Genomic DNA, 19,031 nt, shown 5'->3' on the forward strand with positions numbered 1-19,031 from the left:
TTAACTTATTTGGGCCTACTTCAGACCACTCAAGTGCTACATACAAACAATACAGGAACAATAAACAGAGAAAGCCAAGGGAGCATAAAACTTTGGTATGAAAGAAGATTAAGGCACCAACTTCCACTAATATAAGAAATAGTCAATAAGGGTTACACCTGTTTGCTCACAGGAAGAACCAAGACCTACCTTTCTCCCTCAAGGAATATGACTAAGATGTGGCAAAGTATCTGCAAATATTGAAACAGAAAGCATTTCAGGCTCCCAAATATCAGGTTGTTTGATAACTTTGAGAGACCCCATGGCACGAAAAATTTAAAAGGAAAGGTATGCTGGGAGCACATTGATTTAAAACCATCCTGAAGAGAGAAGCAGATCATAACCAAATGCAAGAACAGTCCTAAGTTTCACTCCAGCCACCTCCAGTTGGGCAGCTCAGGCTAGGGTCATGGTGAGCAAAATGCACAGTTCTGCAGATCTAGGGACCCACAGCAGGCTCATTCGCCTTTCTCCAACTTGAAGCAAAGGCTGATGCCAATGCACCCCACCCCCTCACACACACACTGAACAGTGCAGAACTTGTTTTGATCCCTCTGTAAATAAAAGAGCCATCTGAAGTGCCAGGGAGGTGGCTCCAGGTTGCTCTGAGACAGAGACACCGAACATGGATGAGTCTCAATGCCTCTATGCGACTGCCCACTTTAGCTACCAACATCACCAGCTTTTTAAGGTATAGGACATTAGACAGCTTTGCTGCCACTGAATGTACATCCGGTCAAGCTTTCAACCTTTAAATGGCATTCTAATCTCCTGCTTGTGGCAGGTTTCATTCACCTGGTTTTATTACAGAGCCAACTTTAAGGAAAGCTCCTCAAAGATGACTTTGCTATGCCAAAGCAACTTTCCTGGCCAGCAGTAACATGTACATTCAACTAGTAAGAGGTTAAGGAGGATAATGCATTTACACACACCCTTAAGAGAAAGATCCAGATAACAGTGCAATCCAAAACAAGTTATATCTTCTAAATTCTATGAAGTCAATGAACTTAGAATCATGTACCTCTGCTTAGGATTGCATTGTTTAGTCAAATGTGAACTTTAAACCCCTTTCTGACTTCAGTTCAGGAAAGAAGATTGTACATTTGAACAAATCGTAGTGAGCGTGCATCCATAGAAGCGTTTCCGCTGAAATAATAAATGTCTGTATGCAACCTAGTTTTAATAATCAAGAACACGTATTTGATACCATATGTGGTGGACTTGTGAAAGAGCAAAAAAGTATTGGCAGATGATTCAACAAGAAATATCTAGGATCTTGGGATATGAAATCAAGAAAGTTGCAGAGACTTTTCTGTTGGGATTATATATGGAAAAATTTCCAAAAGAAGATAGATAATTTGGTACTTGCTCTCAGCTGCTAGGACATTGTATGCGCAGTTGTGGAAGCAAGAAAAAATACCAGAGAAATGGGATTGGATTATAAAAGTTATAACATGGAGTGAAATGGACAAATTGACAAGAATTTTAAAAGACTATGATCTAGAAACTTTTAAGTTGGAGTGGAAGAAGTTTAGAAGTTATATAGAAAAAGAGTGGAAAATAAAAGGACATTGGACAATTTTTGATAATGATTAAGTCTTAAAAGAAAGAAAAATAGAAATTTTTGTTTTATTAGTTAAGGGTACCTTTAAATATTAGTATTTTAAGTATACAACACCGGCGGGGGTCATGTAACGGGGGGAGGAGCGGTTAGAAAAGTAATATATGGGATAGATAAAAAGAAGTAATTAATAATGCAAGAATTGATTGTTACCATATGTTACTGGAATAAGATTGTTTTAAAAGAACATATATTTGTTGTACTCACAGTCAGGATTTTATGATATGACCAGCTTTCCTTCTTTGCACTGGTCAGCAATGAAAAACACCAACATTTTAATTTAACATTTGTATTAAGTAACTTGATATTATCAAAGTATCAAAGCTGTGAGAGCCCTCTCAGCCCCACCCACCTCACAGGGTGTCTGTTGTGGAGGGAGAAGATAAAGGAGATTGTAAGCCGCTCTGTGTCTTTGATACAGAGAGAAGGGGTATAAATCTGCAATTCTTCTTCTTCTTCTTCAAAGATTAATGGAAACCTTCACTCAAGACTTCAACTCTGATTGTATTCTTGCAGAAACATGGCTAGCTAAATTTATATTTTATACCAGTGGACATTAAACCTTACAGCCTTGGGAACCTACCTTTAACTACAGGTGGCAATGCTACCTGTCCTCTGGCCATGTGCTTGCTATTCAGTGAGCCTGTTTAAAGATAAATTATTTCCACTACTGAGTGACTTTGCCACCTTGTCCTGCAGTTCCCCTCAGTCTATATGCAGAGAGACAGGAGACAGGGCATCCTTGCTGTTTATCAATGTACACTATCAGCAGAGCCTTTTGCAAAGCAGCACACACAAAAAAGCAGTTCTATAGGGGTTTGCAAGGTGCAAGTTCAGCCCACCAGATAGGGCTCCAAGGATCTTGGCTCACTGTTGAAGAACACAGCTTTACACAGCAGATACATTTGCTGCATGCCTAATCCATGCCACCACTGAACAGCTAGACCATTTGAAGGGGACTCATGACTCCCCAGTGAGTGCGCTCCCTGTGTGTTTACAGCCACAGGCTTGTCTTTCAAATATTACAGCCTTCACCAGGAGGCACAAGTAGCAAACTTGTCTGCTGTGTAAAATGTAAATAAGACCTGCAACCTGAGATTCAAAAAAACAAACAGCAGCTTCAGCTTTTAGTGTAATTGGCCATTGTCAGATGTGAAAAGTGGCATGGAAGGAAAAGACAGACGGGCTTAGGGCTTAGTCCTCCAGGGCTGGTTCTGCAGCTCTCTCCTTGGCCCAGCAATGATTGGCTTGCTGCTGAATTTATTGTTAAGCACTCCTATTTTCAGATGCTCTATCAAGCCTGCTCCCTGCTACAAGGTCTTATCTGGAGCACAGATGCCCATGCCACTATAGCCTTTGCAACATCTCCAAACAGCCTGTGTCTCCCTTAAATAGAATCTTCTCAGGGCAAACTCTGCCAGTCATGAGTAGTCACTGTGGATGCCACAATATGTTTGTTAGTTCCATGGAAAATGCTCCATTTGCTGGCCCAGCTTCAGTTGGTGGTCTGGTCTTCTGAGGAGTCTTTCCAATAATTGGTCTATCATTATTCTGCCATCTCACTTGCAAGTTGGTTTAGAAAAAGTAACAGTGGGGAGACCAAGTTCAAAACTCCCCTCCCCTCTGCCCCCCAGTAGAGTCTACCCTCAGTGGACTATTGTGGGGATAAAATGGAGATGGGGAAACCTCCCTGGAGCAAAGCCAGGATAGATTCAGATCTTACCTCTACTACAAAATTAATAAACAGTCATAGAGAAAACATTATTTTTCAGACCTAGTCCAACCCAGTGTGTTATAGAATAGCAGTGTCAATTCCCCTTGCCCTGTAAAGATTACAACGTAATGTAGCTGAGGCAAGAGCTATTTATAATTTTATCTTCCCCCCTTTGTGCAAAGCATACAAAGCATAATTCTGCTTTCCCCCATCTTCTAATCTAGGATTCAGGGCAAGAAAACACTCCAGGAACAACGAGCAGCAGAGATTCACCAGCAGACTCAGCACAGCTTGCTCCACTAGTCTGGTTGTGCTGACGCTCTCTGGCGACAATCCAGCATCTGAGCCTAGAAGTCTGGGTGTCACTTAATGACCAATATTAAAAACGTATCTAACCTGGCTCCATCCTTTTATGGGCAGCCAGCAATAATAGAAATCAACAAACAGTCCTCACCCAACAGATGAACCTCACAGATTAACAACAAAACCATAAACCAGCAGTATCGTATGCAAGCAGTACCAGCACAGTAATACAGTATAGCAAAAGAAGATCAATTTATTAAACTACATCAAAGACATTCCTGGACCTGATGCCTAAATGTGGGCAAAGAGGGAGTCACAAGGGCCTCCCAAGGTGAAGAGTCTTAGTACTTGGGCACCACAGCTGAAAAGGTCCTGCACAACCACTTATTGTACTTCAGATACAAGTGAGTCACAGAAAAAGGCCTCCCCTGATGATCTGGAGGCATAGGGACATTCACATTGGAGGAGTCATCCCTAAATAATGCATGACTTTAAACTACCACTTTGAATTGGGCTCAGAAACCAACCAGAAGCCAATGGGGATTATACAGTGCAGGTATTTTATGCAGAAAAGGTCCCAGCCAATACTTTAGCAGCTGTATTCAGTGCCAACTGCACTTTACAAACATTTTGACCTATGTACAGTATGTTACAGTCATCTAATCTGGATGTGCCTAAGGCATGAGTAACAATGGCTAGGTCTGCCTTCTCCACTCACCAGCCAAAGTGAGCAAAAGCATTCCTGTCTGAGTATGCAAGAACAGTATGGGGTGGAGGGCACAAGCAAACTGAGTACCTGTTTTTAGGGAGGAGTTCACCTTTATCCAAAACAGACTGTAACTTAACCCCAGATTAGTGATTCTACTGATCAAGAGCACCTCCACCTTATCTGGATTAAGCTTCAGTTCATTTGATCCACTGACCTCAGGCAACAGCGCTTCCTACAATTTATTAAAAAGGGAGAGACCAATTTGTGTAAGATTTGCATATTGATGGCACTACATTCTAGATCACCAGACAACCTCTCCCAGTGATCTCAGGTAAGTATTAAAAAGCACTGGGAAAAAACCAGAATCCTGTGCAACTGCAAACACCAAAGACTATGAGAGATCAAGCAACATCCCCCCAGCACTATCTTCATGAACTTTTTTGGATTTGAAAGACATGTCTGAGACTGGCCAAAAGTTATACAAATCAGAAGGCTCTCATGAAGGCTTTTCACATAGAGATATTACTGGTTCCCCTAATGAAGCATTTAGGACATCTTCCAATTAGTCAGCCCCCCTCCCCCCCCACATACAACTTGGAAGGAATGCACAAGTGGTCAGTCCGTCTCCTCCAAGGATTCTGTTCAGGACACACAAGCTGTAAAGTTTCCACAGACATATGACCAGCAGAAGCCAAAATATATCTGGAACTGATACTGTAACTGACATCAAGTTCCAAATTATACACAAAGCACCTTGCATGTTAGTCATAGTGGGCCAGCAAATTGATTTCCATTATAGTGCAGAAGATAAGGTGCAAAAGGCCTTTCACAACTCTGAACTCTAGAAAAAAACAGAGCTGATCCACTTCTTGCAAGTGGGAAATGGAGTTTGGGAGTGACCATGTCAACAGATCAGTTCCTTTCCAGAGGTTAAGCCAGAGCTTCACATGAACCAGACACAGGAATTCCAACTGAAACAGTCAAATGTTTATCACAAGGCCATGAAGGGAGGCTGTTAGTAGGATGAGTGGTACACCAGCAGAATCATGAGGCTACTCTCATGTATACATATTTGAAATTATTTGAGTGCTGGCTATCGCTCTTGGATTATTAGGCAATGCCAAAGGTGACAGCAGTAGTTCTAGGAATTGCCAGAAATTATATGGAGAGATTTCCATAGATGATTCCTAGAGCTACCCTTGTAACTTCCAGGTAGCTCTAGGAATCACTAGGAACTCTAAGGTTACAACTTTCTGTAAGCAGACAGCCTGATTTTTCTTTTTTAATTTTTCTCTTGAGGAGGGTCACCTGTTTTGGCCTCAGTTTCTACTCACCAATCAGGTGAGCAAGGGCTGCAATTACATGGAGGTCTCCTGCCATATGAAGCAAATGGAAACCCTACATAAAAATGGGAAAGAATCCCCACAGATTACTCCACAATGCAATCCCCCAAACCCCTTCCTTCAACAAGTCTGTTGCTGTACTAGGAAAACTAGGGTACACTTTAGGTTTGAGTGATGCCCACAAGATCAAAGCTGGTTCCAGAGACACTTACCAGACCAATCCATTGATCCAAGATCAAATCCTAAATGGGAGTGAGTTTACCATTTACTGATGTGGCATTCATTGACAGCACTTTAAAACCCAGAGGAATGTTGCTTTGACAGTCAGTCAGGGTATTGTTAGATGGAAGACGAGCCAGAAGGAAGGATAGCCCTCAATGATGTAACCTCCCTTTCCTTGCAATGGTGTTTTGTAGTTCTCTGAAAATACCTTCCCCTGTGCCCTCTGCTCAAAACTGTGGTGCCCAAAGGATCATACCCCAGGGGTGGAATTCTAGCAGGAGCTCCTTTGCATGTTAGGCCACATACCCCTGATGTAGCCAATCCTCCAAGAGCTTACAAAAAAGAGCCTTGTAAGCTCCAAAAGGATCAGTTATATCAGGGGTGTGCTGCCTAATATGCAAAGGAGCTCCTGCTAGAATTCCACCCCTGATCATACCAATCAATTCCACTCTCCAAACACATGTTACTCTCACTCATCTACCACCACAGAAGCACTCTAATCCTTCAGTTTGATGTAGTGGTTAAATGTGCAAACTCATATGGGAGAATCAGGTTTGATTCCTCCACCTACTCCTCCACCTGCTGCTATGACCTTGGGTCAGTCAAAACTCTCAGAGCTGTTCTGCTCAAGAGCAGTTCTTGGAGAGTTCTCTCAGTGCTACCTACCTCACAAGGTGTCTGTTGTGGGGAGGGGAAGGAGACTGTAAACTGCTCTGAGACTCCAAATGGAGGGTGGAGTTTAAATCCAGTCTCCTCCTTTTCTCAGCAACACAAAGAACTTCCACCAGCATAATCAAAATATGCAAACTGAAACAGTAATAATTATTCTCCACATAGGACTTTCAGTGTTTAGAATACTTCACTTAAAGTATCGCACTACTCCTTAGAAAAGTCCTGTAAGGTATGCCATATGCTCCCAGTACTGCAGAGTAAGGTTTAGAGAAAGAATGGCTTGTATAAAGCCAGCTAATGAGATTATGCTCAAGAGTGGTTTTAAACCTCCAGACACACAACATAACATTGCTCATGAAAGCCCCCAAACAGGTCCAACCCTCTTGGGTCAATTTCAGTTTCAGAAAACAGCACAGGAGGTGGCTGAGGCCCTTCTCCAGACATGCTGTGGTTCTGATGCGAATTGGACCCCTAAGGCACTTGAGAAATTAGTTCCTGCAGCTGCTGTTTGACTAAGGGGAATAAGAGCTGAATTTGCTCTCTTCCAGCAATCTAGTCTTTTAAACACAAGCACCCATATTACAATGCTTCTTAAAACAATTTTCCCCTCAGACAGCACAAAGAGATACTGAGAGATGCTCCCCCTTCATGATTGGCTCCATCTGAGTGTTCCCTTCCTGCCATCAGCAGTCCTCTCCCTGCAGCCTTTGATGTCCCAGCTGTCTTCTATGGGTCAGAGTTTGGGGGGGGGGGGGGGGAAGGTCCTTGATTGTATCTGCAAACAGGACAAGGCCCTGTCTTTTGCTTAAGTTGCACTACAAACTGTCATCTATACTTATGGTGCTATTCAGTAAATGAAAAATAATGACTGGATTTAATGCCACGAATTCTCTCAATCCCAGCATTAACGGCTAAAAAGCAAGAATGAACTGGTTCTTGCTGCTGGTCAACAACCATCAACTTTGTTTGACCTGAGGTGACCTTCCCTAAGGCACCTCCAGCTTCACAAAGAAAAGTACCTCCTTCTGCAAGTCCACACCCTTTCATCCCCTCAAAAGTCATACAAACTGACCAAATTAAAATGGTTAGAGAGACTATTAGAATTCACACACAGTTTATTACTTATGTGCTTCGTTTATATCTCCCCAATGGAGAACCAAAGCAGTTTATAGCATTTTCCCCTCTCCATTTTATCCTCAAGGATCAGTGCAAAACATAAAGGCAAGGCAAGGCAGCAAGCAAGCCAGGTTTCTAAGGTATCCACCTAGGACAAGGGCAGTGGCAGCCATTCCACAGCAAAATACAATGCCAAGGCAAGCTGAAAACGAAGAAATCCACCTCTGCCATCACTGACTCAACATGTCTGGGTGGGGTGGGGGGGAAATCCCATCTCAAAGTTATGAGGCAACATTGCAAGATATTAAGCTGCAGAACAAGCAAAGTGCAAAGGGTGGTTTCCAAGAAATACAGAGGTGACCAGGTTTGCTAGTGGTGGGAGCTGCTTGCAGGGAAATAACACAACAGTCATCTTCACAGTCTTGCCATGTTGTCATACTGAGAGTATGATTTACACCTATCCAGCCCAGCTAGAAAAAACAGGGCAAAACAAAGAAGTCCGGCCCAAAGAGGTAAACCCAATGAAAGTCAGTAAATTAGTGTTCACAGAGAAGAACACTGAATCAACCTCCAATTAATCCATAGATGAATGACATAACAAATATTTACTTTGTAACACTGTGCTCACTGCCAGCGTTTATGTTGGGGCTGGTCCGTTGGGAAAGGTGTGGAAATCCAGGCACAAAGAGAATCTTTGCCTCACAGTTCCTTAGTTCTTCTGTCACTTACCTTTCTGCTCTTTTCTATGGTGCCTCAAGGCACCAGGAGCTGTGCGCCGGTAGTAGCTGTTCCGCCGCCATACTTCTGCGCCACTTGCCTGCCCAGCTTCATCCTCCCACTCTTGGCTCCAGTCTGACCGACCTGTGCGGGTCCTGGGGCATCCACTTTTAGAGTCCTGCATGCTCAGTGCCCTGCACGGGAAAGCCACAGCTTCCGTCTCCCCAGAGACATCACCTGTGAAATCCCATGGCCTGGGTGTTTCACACCAAGGCTCTGACCTCCAGCAGCTGTCCCCATGTCCTAAGGACCAGGACACCTGGTCTTCTTGGAAAACATAGAGATGCCTATCATTCACAGTGTGGTTCTCAGGCTTTTTACAATGCACTAGATTCAAAGGGAACTCTCCATACCCCATATACTGAACATCTTCCTTCTGGCAATATTTCCAGTCCATTCTGATGTAGTCCACATACCAGTCACCCCCCTTCTTACTGTCCATATCCACACTATGGCCATTTGGGTACCACTCATTCCCCTTCCTATAGATGTTGTAGTCATCACCTTTTCTTTGGTGGTTTGTATTCCAATCATTCCCATTCCTAGAGGTCCCAAATTCAGCATCCAGAGAACAGCCATACCAGTGGTGGGGCTTCCTGTAGTCTTCTCTGATGGAATCTGCACAGTTTGTAGGATAGTCAGCTTCCTCCAGATGGCACTTGCCTGCCGTCTCACGTGACATGTGCAGGTCATTCCCACACATTATTGCTGAGTCTACAGACTGTCTACCTTCCTTTCTACAGTCCCTGAAGGCTCTGACCATGTTGTGGTCTCTGTACCAGGCTTTCCTTTCTTTGGAGTGGCCAAGAGCTCTTTCCACTGACCTGGCACTGCCATATAGCTCCCTGGTTCTGTATTTGCTGTCCCAGTCTAAATCCTCGGACACCTTCTCTCTTGAGAAAGCAGTAGTCTTCATATTCCAAGTTGGGAAACCAGAGGTGAGCTTGCAATCTTAGAGAGTCTGTTTCACTTGCCTTGGAGGAAGAGCACATGTTTCTCTTCACATCCCCCACCACCACCTTCCTTCCCCAAGGTTTAATTCCTTTGCAACTTCCCTCTCTCCACACCTTATCCTGGGACAATGCTGACTGACTGCCTCCAGAGAAACAGGAGCATAACCTTCGTACCCAATCGGCAGCAAGCCCAGCCTCTCCCACCTGCTGGCAGGTAATGAGTAACCAAAATCTCACAGTCTAGAGCTGTGGATTGGACAAGCTCCCTGCCCAAACCGGCTACTCTGCTTTGTAATGCTGAAAGCAACAGCCAGTGACCTCTCTCCAGGGTGCCTCTGTACAGGGAAACTGCAGCTATGGGGTTTGTGGCCACACCCCATGAGCACTCCCCTGGGGCAAGGGAAAAGGGGGGCAGGCAGGGTGTTGGGGATATCGCAGGCTGAACCTTGAGGCTGCTTCTGGTCTGGCTGTGGGTGTAAGACTAGACAGAACCATTGTGGGGCATTGTTCTCACTCAGAAATGTGCACACAGGCACACATGACTACTTTTAAGGCACACAGACCTTTCTTGGGCCTGTGGGACCTCCCCTCCCATTGCTTACTGAGGTATGACATTACATTCAAGAAAGCCCAGGCAAGCCAGTGATTAGAGCACAGGACTTGGTCTCAGTGCGGTTTAAATCTCAGCTAAAGTATGAACACAATTTGCCTTTGGGCCAGAAAGAAGGTTTTTCTGGGGGGGGCTGCCATTTCTCATATTCTCAGCCCCCAATTGTTAAAATGTTGGAAAATACACTCCAAACTTCTAGAAATCTGCATTGAGCTTATTTTGATCCTGATTGCTAATGCAGAATTTAGTGGCTTATGCAGAAGTCTGAGAGAAGTTTGGCAGAGAAAGACATGGAATAAAAGCTAGCAGTTTTTGCTAAAAATAAGAAAAGTGGGTCCCAAACAGATATTTCACTGGTTATTATACACAGTTATAGACTATCCCCCCCCAGGCCCCAAACTGTGTCTTCCATCCTATTTCATTTTTTCCATAAATATTCAGCCTCACAATGCAAAATCAGAAACTCTACAGATAACAAAACTGCCAGAAAACACCACCACTAGAAAACAAGTGCCAACAGTAGAAAGCATAAAAAATAATGTTGGGGGATACATCTTTCCAAGAACAAGTTGTAATTACCTACCATGTAGGGTTCTGATTGTAGAGAATTAATAAGAAATAAAATACTGCCCAGACACAATTACTCGCAAGGTATGTTTCTTCCCTCCATTCAGTCCTACTTCAGTGCTTTCACTGGTGAGAAGGTGGAGACGTCAAGGTACACAGAAAACTGATTACTTCAGCTGAGTCACTGAAGTCCCAACCTGAGAGGCTGCATATTGTAATGGTTAGCATCCTGGACTAGGATCTGGGAGACCTAAGTTCAGACCCCCACTCTGCCATGGAAGCTTACTCTCAGCCTCACCTATCCCACAGGCTTGTTGTAAGGATAAAGTGGAGGAGAAGAGAACATTACAAGCTGATTTGAGTCCCCTAATCGGGAAATAAATATCTAAAGCCCCTTCCTATTGAGTATCTATTGCAAAATGCAGGCACATGACAAAAGCCTTTAAGTATGGATACCAACATAAATTCAGAAAGCCCAGAAGTGGACCATTCTGAACCTTCAACAGGACTGCCTATTTGGATTTCTTGTTGATGGAGGTAGACTTAGTGGCAAAGATTCCCAAAGAAAGAGGGTCAGATAGTCTGGAAGGTCTTGTGGTAATTCTTCTGTTGAATGAAAACATTTCCCACACCTCTCCTTTGCATCATTCTCTTAGTGGAGACAATGTCATTGCAGTTAGTGTCCTAGCCTGGATGCCAAAGCTGGAAAATGAGAACTGCTACATAATTTGCTTTCTTGTCTCCAAAGCCTGTTTGCTTGTATCAGTTACTGATCCTGTGGTAACTGAAAAGGCTACTAAGTTCCACGCTGGGAACTCCTAGAATGAAAAATTCCCATCACGAAAGAGCAATCTAGTGCCTGAGCCCAGACATTTGGTAACACAGCCAGGTGCTAGAGTGATCCAACCAAAGTTATCAGCAAGATAACACAACCAAAAGCCAAAGCTCAGTGAAGAAAATGTCTTGCATTCATAGCAAGCAACAGACACAGTGTCATTGCACTGGTTATTCTTTGCTCACTGGACAATAATTTTGCAAAAGGAAAGCAAGTAGAGAAACCTGTGATTTGGCTTAGTTCTCCCAACAACATCCTCAGTGGGCCTGGAATTGAACCCATTTTGCCAGACTCCAGTGCTCCAGTCAGGAAGAAGCCACAGCATCTGGCACAGAAACACCCCCACCCCCAGCAGAGCTCTCACTTTCAAAGAACACATCTAACCTCTATAACAGCTCTGCGGCATTCACTTCCCTCACCGCCCATAGAAGAAAAGACTCTACATACTGTGTTGTTAAGACAGGGTGGCCTGGACGTAGCACCATAGCCCTCCCAGGTTCCTTCTCACCTCACCATCCTGTGCCAAAGGAGAGGTTTGGATACAGACCTCCCACTCTCTTCCCCCCAAACAACCATTAAGGACCACTCTATTTACTCACCTCTCAGCTCCTGGAGCTCCTGGTGCAGACTTGATATTTTGGAGTTACAGAAGTCCAGGTTTTCCAGTGTCTCAGCCTGACCCAGTTCATCCTGCGGTTGTTCCAACATCACACTGAGTTCTGATTGGGTCTTCCCATAAATATCCAGCTCTCGCTCCAGTTCTTGGATGCGGCTCAGCAGAAAAGAACACTGAGGTGTACCTCCAGACTCATCTATGCTGCCTTGCCCCTCTTTGGTCCCTGGCTGTAGTTTTGCTGGAGCTGGACTCCTTCGCTGGCTGCTGGAAGGTGGAAGTGGTGCTGGCCTGGCAGGCCGCACAGAGATGGGCAGAGTTTGAGAGGGCAGTGAAATGTTGGGACTGTGCCCAGAAGGAGAGTAAAGGGGGACAGAGGCTGGGGTGCTAGGCCGGGGTGGGGGTGGCCGCAGCACCTTCCTCCTCTGTGCAGTGTGTTCCACAGAACCACGTACAATGTCCCTCTCAGAGTTGAAGTCTAGGATGGAAAAGTGCCGACAGACATTATCTCGCTGGTGGGTGCCATGACTAGCAGGATTTGCCAGGCTTTGTTCAAACTGAGCCAGTTGCTCTGTCAGTTTGGAATCAAGGTCTCCACAGCTCTCCCCATGGAGCATCCCTTGAGGCCGCTCGGCTCGAGTGCCACGCCAGACAGGCCAAGTGTCCAGACCTTCATGAGTTCCACTAAAGCTAGAAGAACGGGATTTGGGCTTTCGCCTCTGAATGTCCACACAGTTGGCTAAGTCCTCAGAAAGGGTGTTCTTGTGGGGTACATGGTGAACATCTCCATCCCACTCAGAAAGGCTGTGGACCTCTGAGTGTCCCCAAGATGTTCTTGGGCTCTGGCTCAATTTTGGGCTCTTTGGTTGGTATGAAGACTGAGATATGGAGGAAACTCCATTGACAGCTTTGGCAGTGTCTATTGGGGGAGGGTCCAATACATCTGAGGAAAGGGATTTCAGGCAGCCTTTGTTCTGGTGGCTTAGGAGTTCATTTTGTTTGAGATTAGGGACAAAAAGGTCCTCTTGCCCCACTGTAAGGCGACCAGGCTTCTCTTCAGGACAGACTGAACTCCAACCAGGCTCCTCCCACTCAGCAGGTGAACCTGTTCTGTGGGTGCTATCTGCCTCAGAGCCCACCCCCTTTGGAGCACCTCCAGATTCCCATTTTTCTCTAGGTGGTGGGATATCCTCTTCTAACCTCACAAACCTATGGGGGAATATGCCACACCTTCCCCGAAGCTGCCCCTCCAGCCAGCCATCTTCCAGGACCCCCAGTATCTGAATTCTGTCTCCCACCTCAAAGTCCAGTTCTGCAGGTTCAAGGGCTTGGAACTGATAGAGGGCAACCCCATAGGGTCCTGGCAGCTCCTCACCATTACTCCAGGACTTCTCTTCTGCCTGGGGATGCACGTCTTTGACTCCATTAATCTTGTGGGTTTCAAATGATAGGGTTTCATCTCCTGCGCTATTGGGTTTCAGGGGACCCAAAAGCTCTACAAATCCCTCAGGGAAGATGCCTCGACGACCCCTCAACTCCCCTTCAAACCATCCAGGCTCAGGGATTCCAATAATGGTGATGACATCCCCTTCCCGAAAATCCAGCTCCTCCTCCAATTGGGCTGAAAGGTTCATCACTGCCCGAGCTTGACCCAAAGCATAAGATGGAATCTCTTGGATAGCACCATAAGGAGACCGAGGACCATAGGCTGAGAGGCAAAGTTCCCGCACACATGATGATGGGAAGAAACCTCTGGCTCCCCAATAGTTTCGGCCTTGGAGCCAAGGAGAGGCCACAGAACCATCCAGGACCACCAGATCTCCTGCAGGAACAAGAAAGACAAGATCAGACAGTTGAACCTACAACAAACTTTGCTTAGTTCCCATCAGATTTAGGATTACTCACAAATCCTCAAGGTTCTAAGCCTATAAAATGAGGGGAACACCAAAGGGGCTTATAGCACTCTCTGGATGGCACCTGCCTGTAGCTTTAGAACCTCAGAGTTTAGAATCAGGCTTAGCAAGTTCATCAGAGCACACAAGTGCCAGCAACAAAACCTCATGGGGAGAATGCAGGTGCACTAGAGAAGATGATGCGTCCTTCTTGAAGGGCCACCAGAGAACTTTACATGGGATTCATGCAGAGGATATGAGCAGGGAGTCGATGGTACCTCTCTGTAAAGTCAGGCTGCCAGGCTCCTGCGACGTGAAGTTGCTGGTACAAACAAGCAGCTTCTCCCCTTGCTTCAAAGCAGGAACATCCAAGGGCTCCACAAAACTGCTGGGAAACTGTCCTGGAATATAAGGAGTGGAAGTGGTCAGCATTCTCAGTGATTTTTCATGTCCTTCTCACTTGCAGCACTGCATTCTTCCCCAGCACACATGAGCACCCTGTTTTTCATTTTACTTCTGGCTTCCTCTCTTTCCCTCTCAGTTCTCCCAGGCTTTTAGAGAAGTCACACCATGAGAGTTATAAACAGAACGCAGAACAGGTGCCTGCTACAAACTCACTTCCCTCCCAAAACCTGCAAAACTAGGGCTTTTATTCATTTTTGAAAATGGTGAACCATCTCTTGCTTCCTCAGACAAGAATGACTGAATGCCACAGATGCCTGTGAAATATAAAACCAATCTGTGTGCTCAGCTTGGCTACATTAAAGCTGATTAAGGTTGAAATTCCTAGTGACAGATGGCAGAGGAATTGTGCCAATACTATCGAATTGGTGTACATTCTTCAATCATTGTCCAAGACAATTGTTTTGAAAAAAATACATGAGTTTGTATTTTTTGCTCACAGTTAGTTAGTTTTCTTGGGGGGGGGGGATTTACTTAAAGGATGCAACTAGGAAGGAGAAGGAGAAATGCTCTTGAACTCAGTTCTTCCTAAGATCCAGTATCATATGGGAAGATGGCACAAGTGTGGGGAACTAGGATGATGATGATGCTATTGGATTTATATCCCGCCCTCCACTCTGAATCTCAGAGTCTCAGAGCGACTCACAATCTCTTTTAGCTTCCTCCCCACACCCTGTGAGGTGGGTGGGGCTGAGAGGACTCTCACAGCAGCTGCCCTTTCAAGGACAACCTCTGCCAGAGCTGTGGCTAACCCAAGAAGAAGAAGATGATATTGGATTTATATCCCGCCCTCCACTCCGAAGAGTCTCAGAGCGGCTGACAATCTCCTTTACCTTCCTCCCCCACAACAGACACCCTGTGAGGTGGGTGGGGCTGGAGAGGGCTCTCACAGCAGCTGTCCTTTCAAGGACAACCTCTGCCAGAGCTATGGCTGGCCCAAGGCCATGTTAGCAGGTGCAAGTGGAGGAGTGGGGAATCAAACCCGGTTCTCCCAGATAAGAGTCCGCACACTTACCCACTACACCAAACTGGCTCTCCGAGTTTGATTCTTTTGAATCTTTGGGAACCTGGATTTGCTTTGAAACAGGATAAAGAGCTTATAATGACTTTACTCACTGCAGCTAAAGTGGTTATTGCTTGTAAATGGAAAGATGAGCAATCCCCTAGTCTATGGGCTTGGTATCTCAAAGTTTGGGATTACTTTACACTAGATAAGATTACTGATCATAAATGCCACATAACACAGTGCCTAGATGGACCTTGGAGGCTCCTGATCTGCAGAGTCCTCATTTTTCCAAGGCTCAGACCAATTTGAGTCCCAGTCCAAAAGGAACCAGCATCACTCTAATGCAGAAGAATGGCCCACACTACCAGTTGCTCAAAAGGATTCTCAGCCGAGATGACTAAAATCCTTTTGCTCTGCCCCTTTGAGCTCAGAGAGGCCTTGCTAAAACAAAAGGCCTTGCCCATAACAGAGGAAAAGAGATGGGTAAATGTGAAAAATCAGGTTTGGATTTTGTCCAAGTGATGCATTTGTGAAGGATGAGGGTCAAACAGATGAGACACTCACAGGACCATGATAGGATCCTCCCAAAATTTTTAGTGTCACCTGCAGAAGACAAATGGAATCAAAGCTGGAAGGGGAGAGCCCCTCTTGTAAGATTTCACTGATGAAAGCCATCCAAAGCACAATGTCATTAGAGCTCTAAAAAGATAGCCAGCACATATTTGTTTCTTGTATAGTGCTAACTATAATGTGTGGGAGTGGGGTGGGGAAACCGTTTCAGTCAGCAAAATCAAAGAGGTGGAGAACAGTTAACTTTCCTCTTCTACCTCTTCCTGGATGGCCCCTGATCCCTGGCCAACTGATATTAGCCTATTAAAAACCACTGGAAAGACCCAATCAGGATCTCCCAGCATTTTGAGTTTTGTTTAGCATGGGGGGGTGGGGGGAGAGAACGTCCAAGCTGGAGAAGGGCTCCCTCTCCTGGTCACTTGAGGGCTTTTTCTTATTGCTTCCTATTTACAGCAACAACAGCTAGAGGGCCTGTTGTTCATCCTGTTTGACCCTCTTGGCAAATCTGTAAAGGGAGAGGACAGTGCTGGTGCTGTGATTGAGCTCCATCACCCCGTTCCAGATGAAAGGTCAGTCCCTCTGATAGTGCTTTAAGGCAAACAGGTTCAAAACATTAAAAAGGGAAGAGCAGCAGGGGCTGGCACCACTCCTTCCCATCCCAGGATGATAAGCAGAACCAAGAATGGACATGGCCTGGTGAGAGCTGTTAAAGGCAATGGATGACCCAACCACAGCAATTGTGGGCTGGAGCTGGTATGGCCTCTGAAAACGGAGACTCAGCTCTTGGGTGGAGGTTGCTACTCTTTGATCAGGGGATTATTATCTAGCCAGTCCTACAGCATGACATATGAATCACAGTGAGATGCTCATCTTGTATTAGACCAGCTGGTTGTAATCTAAAGAGAAAGCTGTTCTAGCTGATACACACACATTATCCTTCCTCTGATGGCTATAATCCTGAGCACCACTCATTCTGAACTTGAAGTCAGGATGAAATTCTCTCTCCCTTTTTTTCTTCTGCTTAGCTCTGGATTCTTTCCACCTCTTCCCTCATGGCTGGATGAGATCTAGGGCTGTTCCCTTTGGCTCCTACCTGTGACCCCTTCCTTCTTCCCAAACAGCCAGAACTCATCTATAACTGCCAGTACTTCTGTGACATCCCCCACAAACAGTGGCAATTCCTCAGAGACACTGGGACAGAAATCAAACACAGCCCGGACCACTGAGCCTGCCTCCATTGCTTGAATCTGCAAGAAAAGGACACAGAGTCAATGCCTAGGAAACATTTGCAACTCATCACAGATAACAAGAGGTGTTCAGAAAGTGCAAAGATGCTTCATGCTCTACTTTCAAAATTCTTGATTTTGGCTGCTCTTCAGGAATGCTCCAGCTTCACCTTTGGCCTGTCTCTTTGCAAGGCAGGCTCTGTATTCTGGAACCGCATGCTGGCTCTGCTGTATATCTGGGTTCCAGTTATCTGGTACAAATCCCCCTACAGCTTCTCCACAACAATTCTGACAAAGGATACACTTGGTATTCTGACGTTGCAACACCCCCTCCCTGTTAGGGAATTCTGTTTGAAATTCTATTTCTTTATCTCAAACAGTGCGATGGATCACTGGATCAAATAATCATTGGAGGCATTTAACATGAAAAAGCAAAAACATTTATTTCTACAGGGAAAGGGTACTGGGAGATAAAACAACAAACTCTAAGAACTACATGCTAACACATTGAGAGTCACATGCTTAATGGAGATTACTTCCTTCTCCTTCTTGACCTCTCTGCCTGAACAAAGGAAGTCACCTGACTAACTGACCAAACAGACTAATCAGGTATCTTGATTGACAGCAGTCATTATCTTCTTCCTAGGTCATGCAGACCATAGGAAATCAGGCACAGTGTTAACCCTATAATGACTGGAACTTTAGAACATTGCAAAGGACATACAGATACACATATTTCCAGCACCCCTTCTCAATGTCTAATGTCAAAGTCATTATACATTCAATAGTCATTACTCATTATTCACTGTAACATTCACATCAACTAGATTCATCATTTCACGTAAACATTCAAATCTAGCACAAGGTAATGGCTTTGTAAGTATATCAGCTACCATAGCTTCTGTACAACAATATTCTATCTTAATCAGCCCCTTCTGGTGTAGATCTTTCACTAGCTCACATTTAATACCAATAGATCTACTTCTGACTGTTCTACTTTTCCCTTTACATATAGCAATGCAAGCTTGATTATCTTCAAACATTACAATAGGTACAGGTTCTTTTATCTTGAAGTCTTTCAGTAGATGAAAAATCCATCCAAGTTCACTTCAGGCACTGGCTGCTGACACACACTCAGCTTCTGCTGTAGATTGTGCCACTATAGTCTGTTTTCTGCTAGTCCATTCTGTAAATCCATTTCCATAGAAGTATCCACTGATTAATCTGTAATTACACGATTCTTCTGCATAGTTGGCATCCATGTATCCAACTAGTCTGGGATGCTCAGAAGGTTCAATGATAGGTCTTTAGTCCATAGTCCCTTTTGAATACCTGGCAAGTTTCTTTACTGCATTCCAATTGTGGTGATTAGGCGAACTGACTTTTCTGCTCAGTATTCCAACAGCAGCTGTAATATCAGGTCTGGTAGTTTTACTCAGGTACAGGTGTTTGCCTATAGCTTCTCTGTACTCTCCAATGTCTTCGAGTGGTTGACCACCCTGAGCTCTCAGGTATGCAGGTTCAAGAGGTATCTTAGATTCTTTACAGTCTCTCATGCCAAGAGATTCTATAAAGTCCATAATCTTTCATCTTTGGCATAGTTGAAAGGTTCCATCCTCGAGTCTCTCAATCTGTATTCTTAGGTAGTGTTTAATATCTCCAAGTCTTTTGACTTCAACCTCTTTGTTCAGCTTTTCAACAATATCTTTAATGTCCTCTTTGTTCTTGCAGCTCACAACCAAATCGTCAACGTAAACCAGAATGTATTGATATTCTCCATC

The 19,031-nt window shown here is 44.8% G+C and overlaps 1 protein-coding gene across 4 annotated transcripts in view; it reads right to left on the reverse strand.

The window, feature by feature from the left end:
- DNMBP (dynamin binding protein) overlaps positions 1–19,031 on the reverse strand; it is a 67,834-nt gene that overhangs the window by 21,806 nt on the left and 26,997 nt on the right. Inside the window, exons 2-4 of one of the 4 annotated variants that reach the window (XM_060241884.1) lie at positions 17,118–17,271; positions 14,265–14,387; positions 12,081–13,916 (exon numbers count right to left, since the gene is read on the reverse strand). In XM_060241884.1, coding sequence (XP_060097867.1) covers positions 12,081–13,916; positions 14,265–14,387; positions 17,118–17,262 — 2,104 coding nt within the window. In that variant the 5' untranslated portion in view covers positions 17,263–17,271. Of the gene's footprint in view, positions 1–8,468; positions 9,782–12,080; positions 13,917–14,264; positions 14,388–17,117; positions 17,272–19,031 lie in introns of those variants that run through there. The other 3 variants (XM_060241888.1, XM_060241887.1, XM_060241886.1) reach the window with 3 other exon arrangements.

The sequence above is a fragment of the Heteronotia binoei genome, chromosome 6, assembly GCF_032191835.1.
Source record: "Heteronotia binoei isolate CCM8104 ecotype False Entrance Well chromosome 6, APGP_CSIRO_Hbin_v1, whole genome shotgun sequence".
NCBI lineage: Eukaryota > Metazoa > Chordata > Lepidosauria > Squamata > Gekkonidae > Heteronotia > Heteronotia binoei.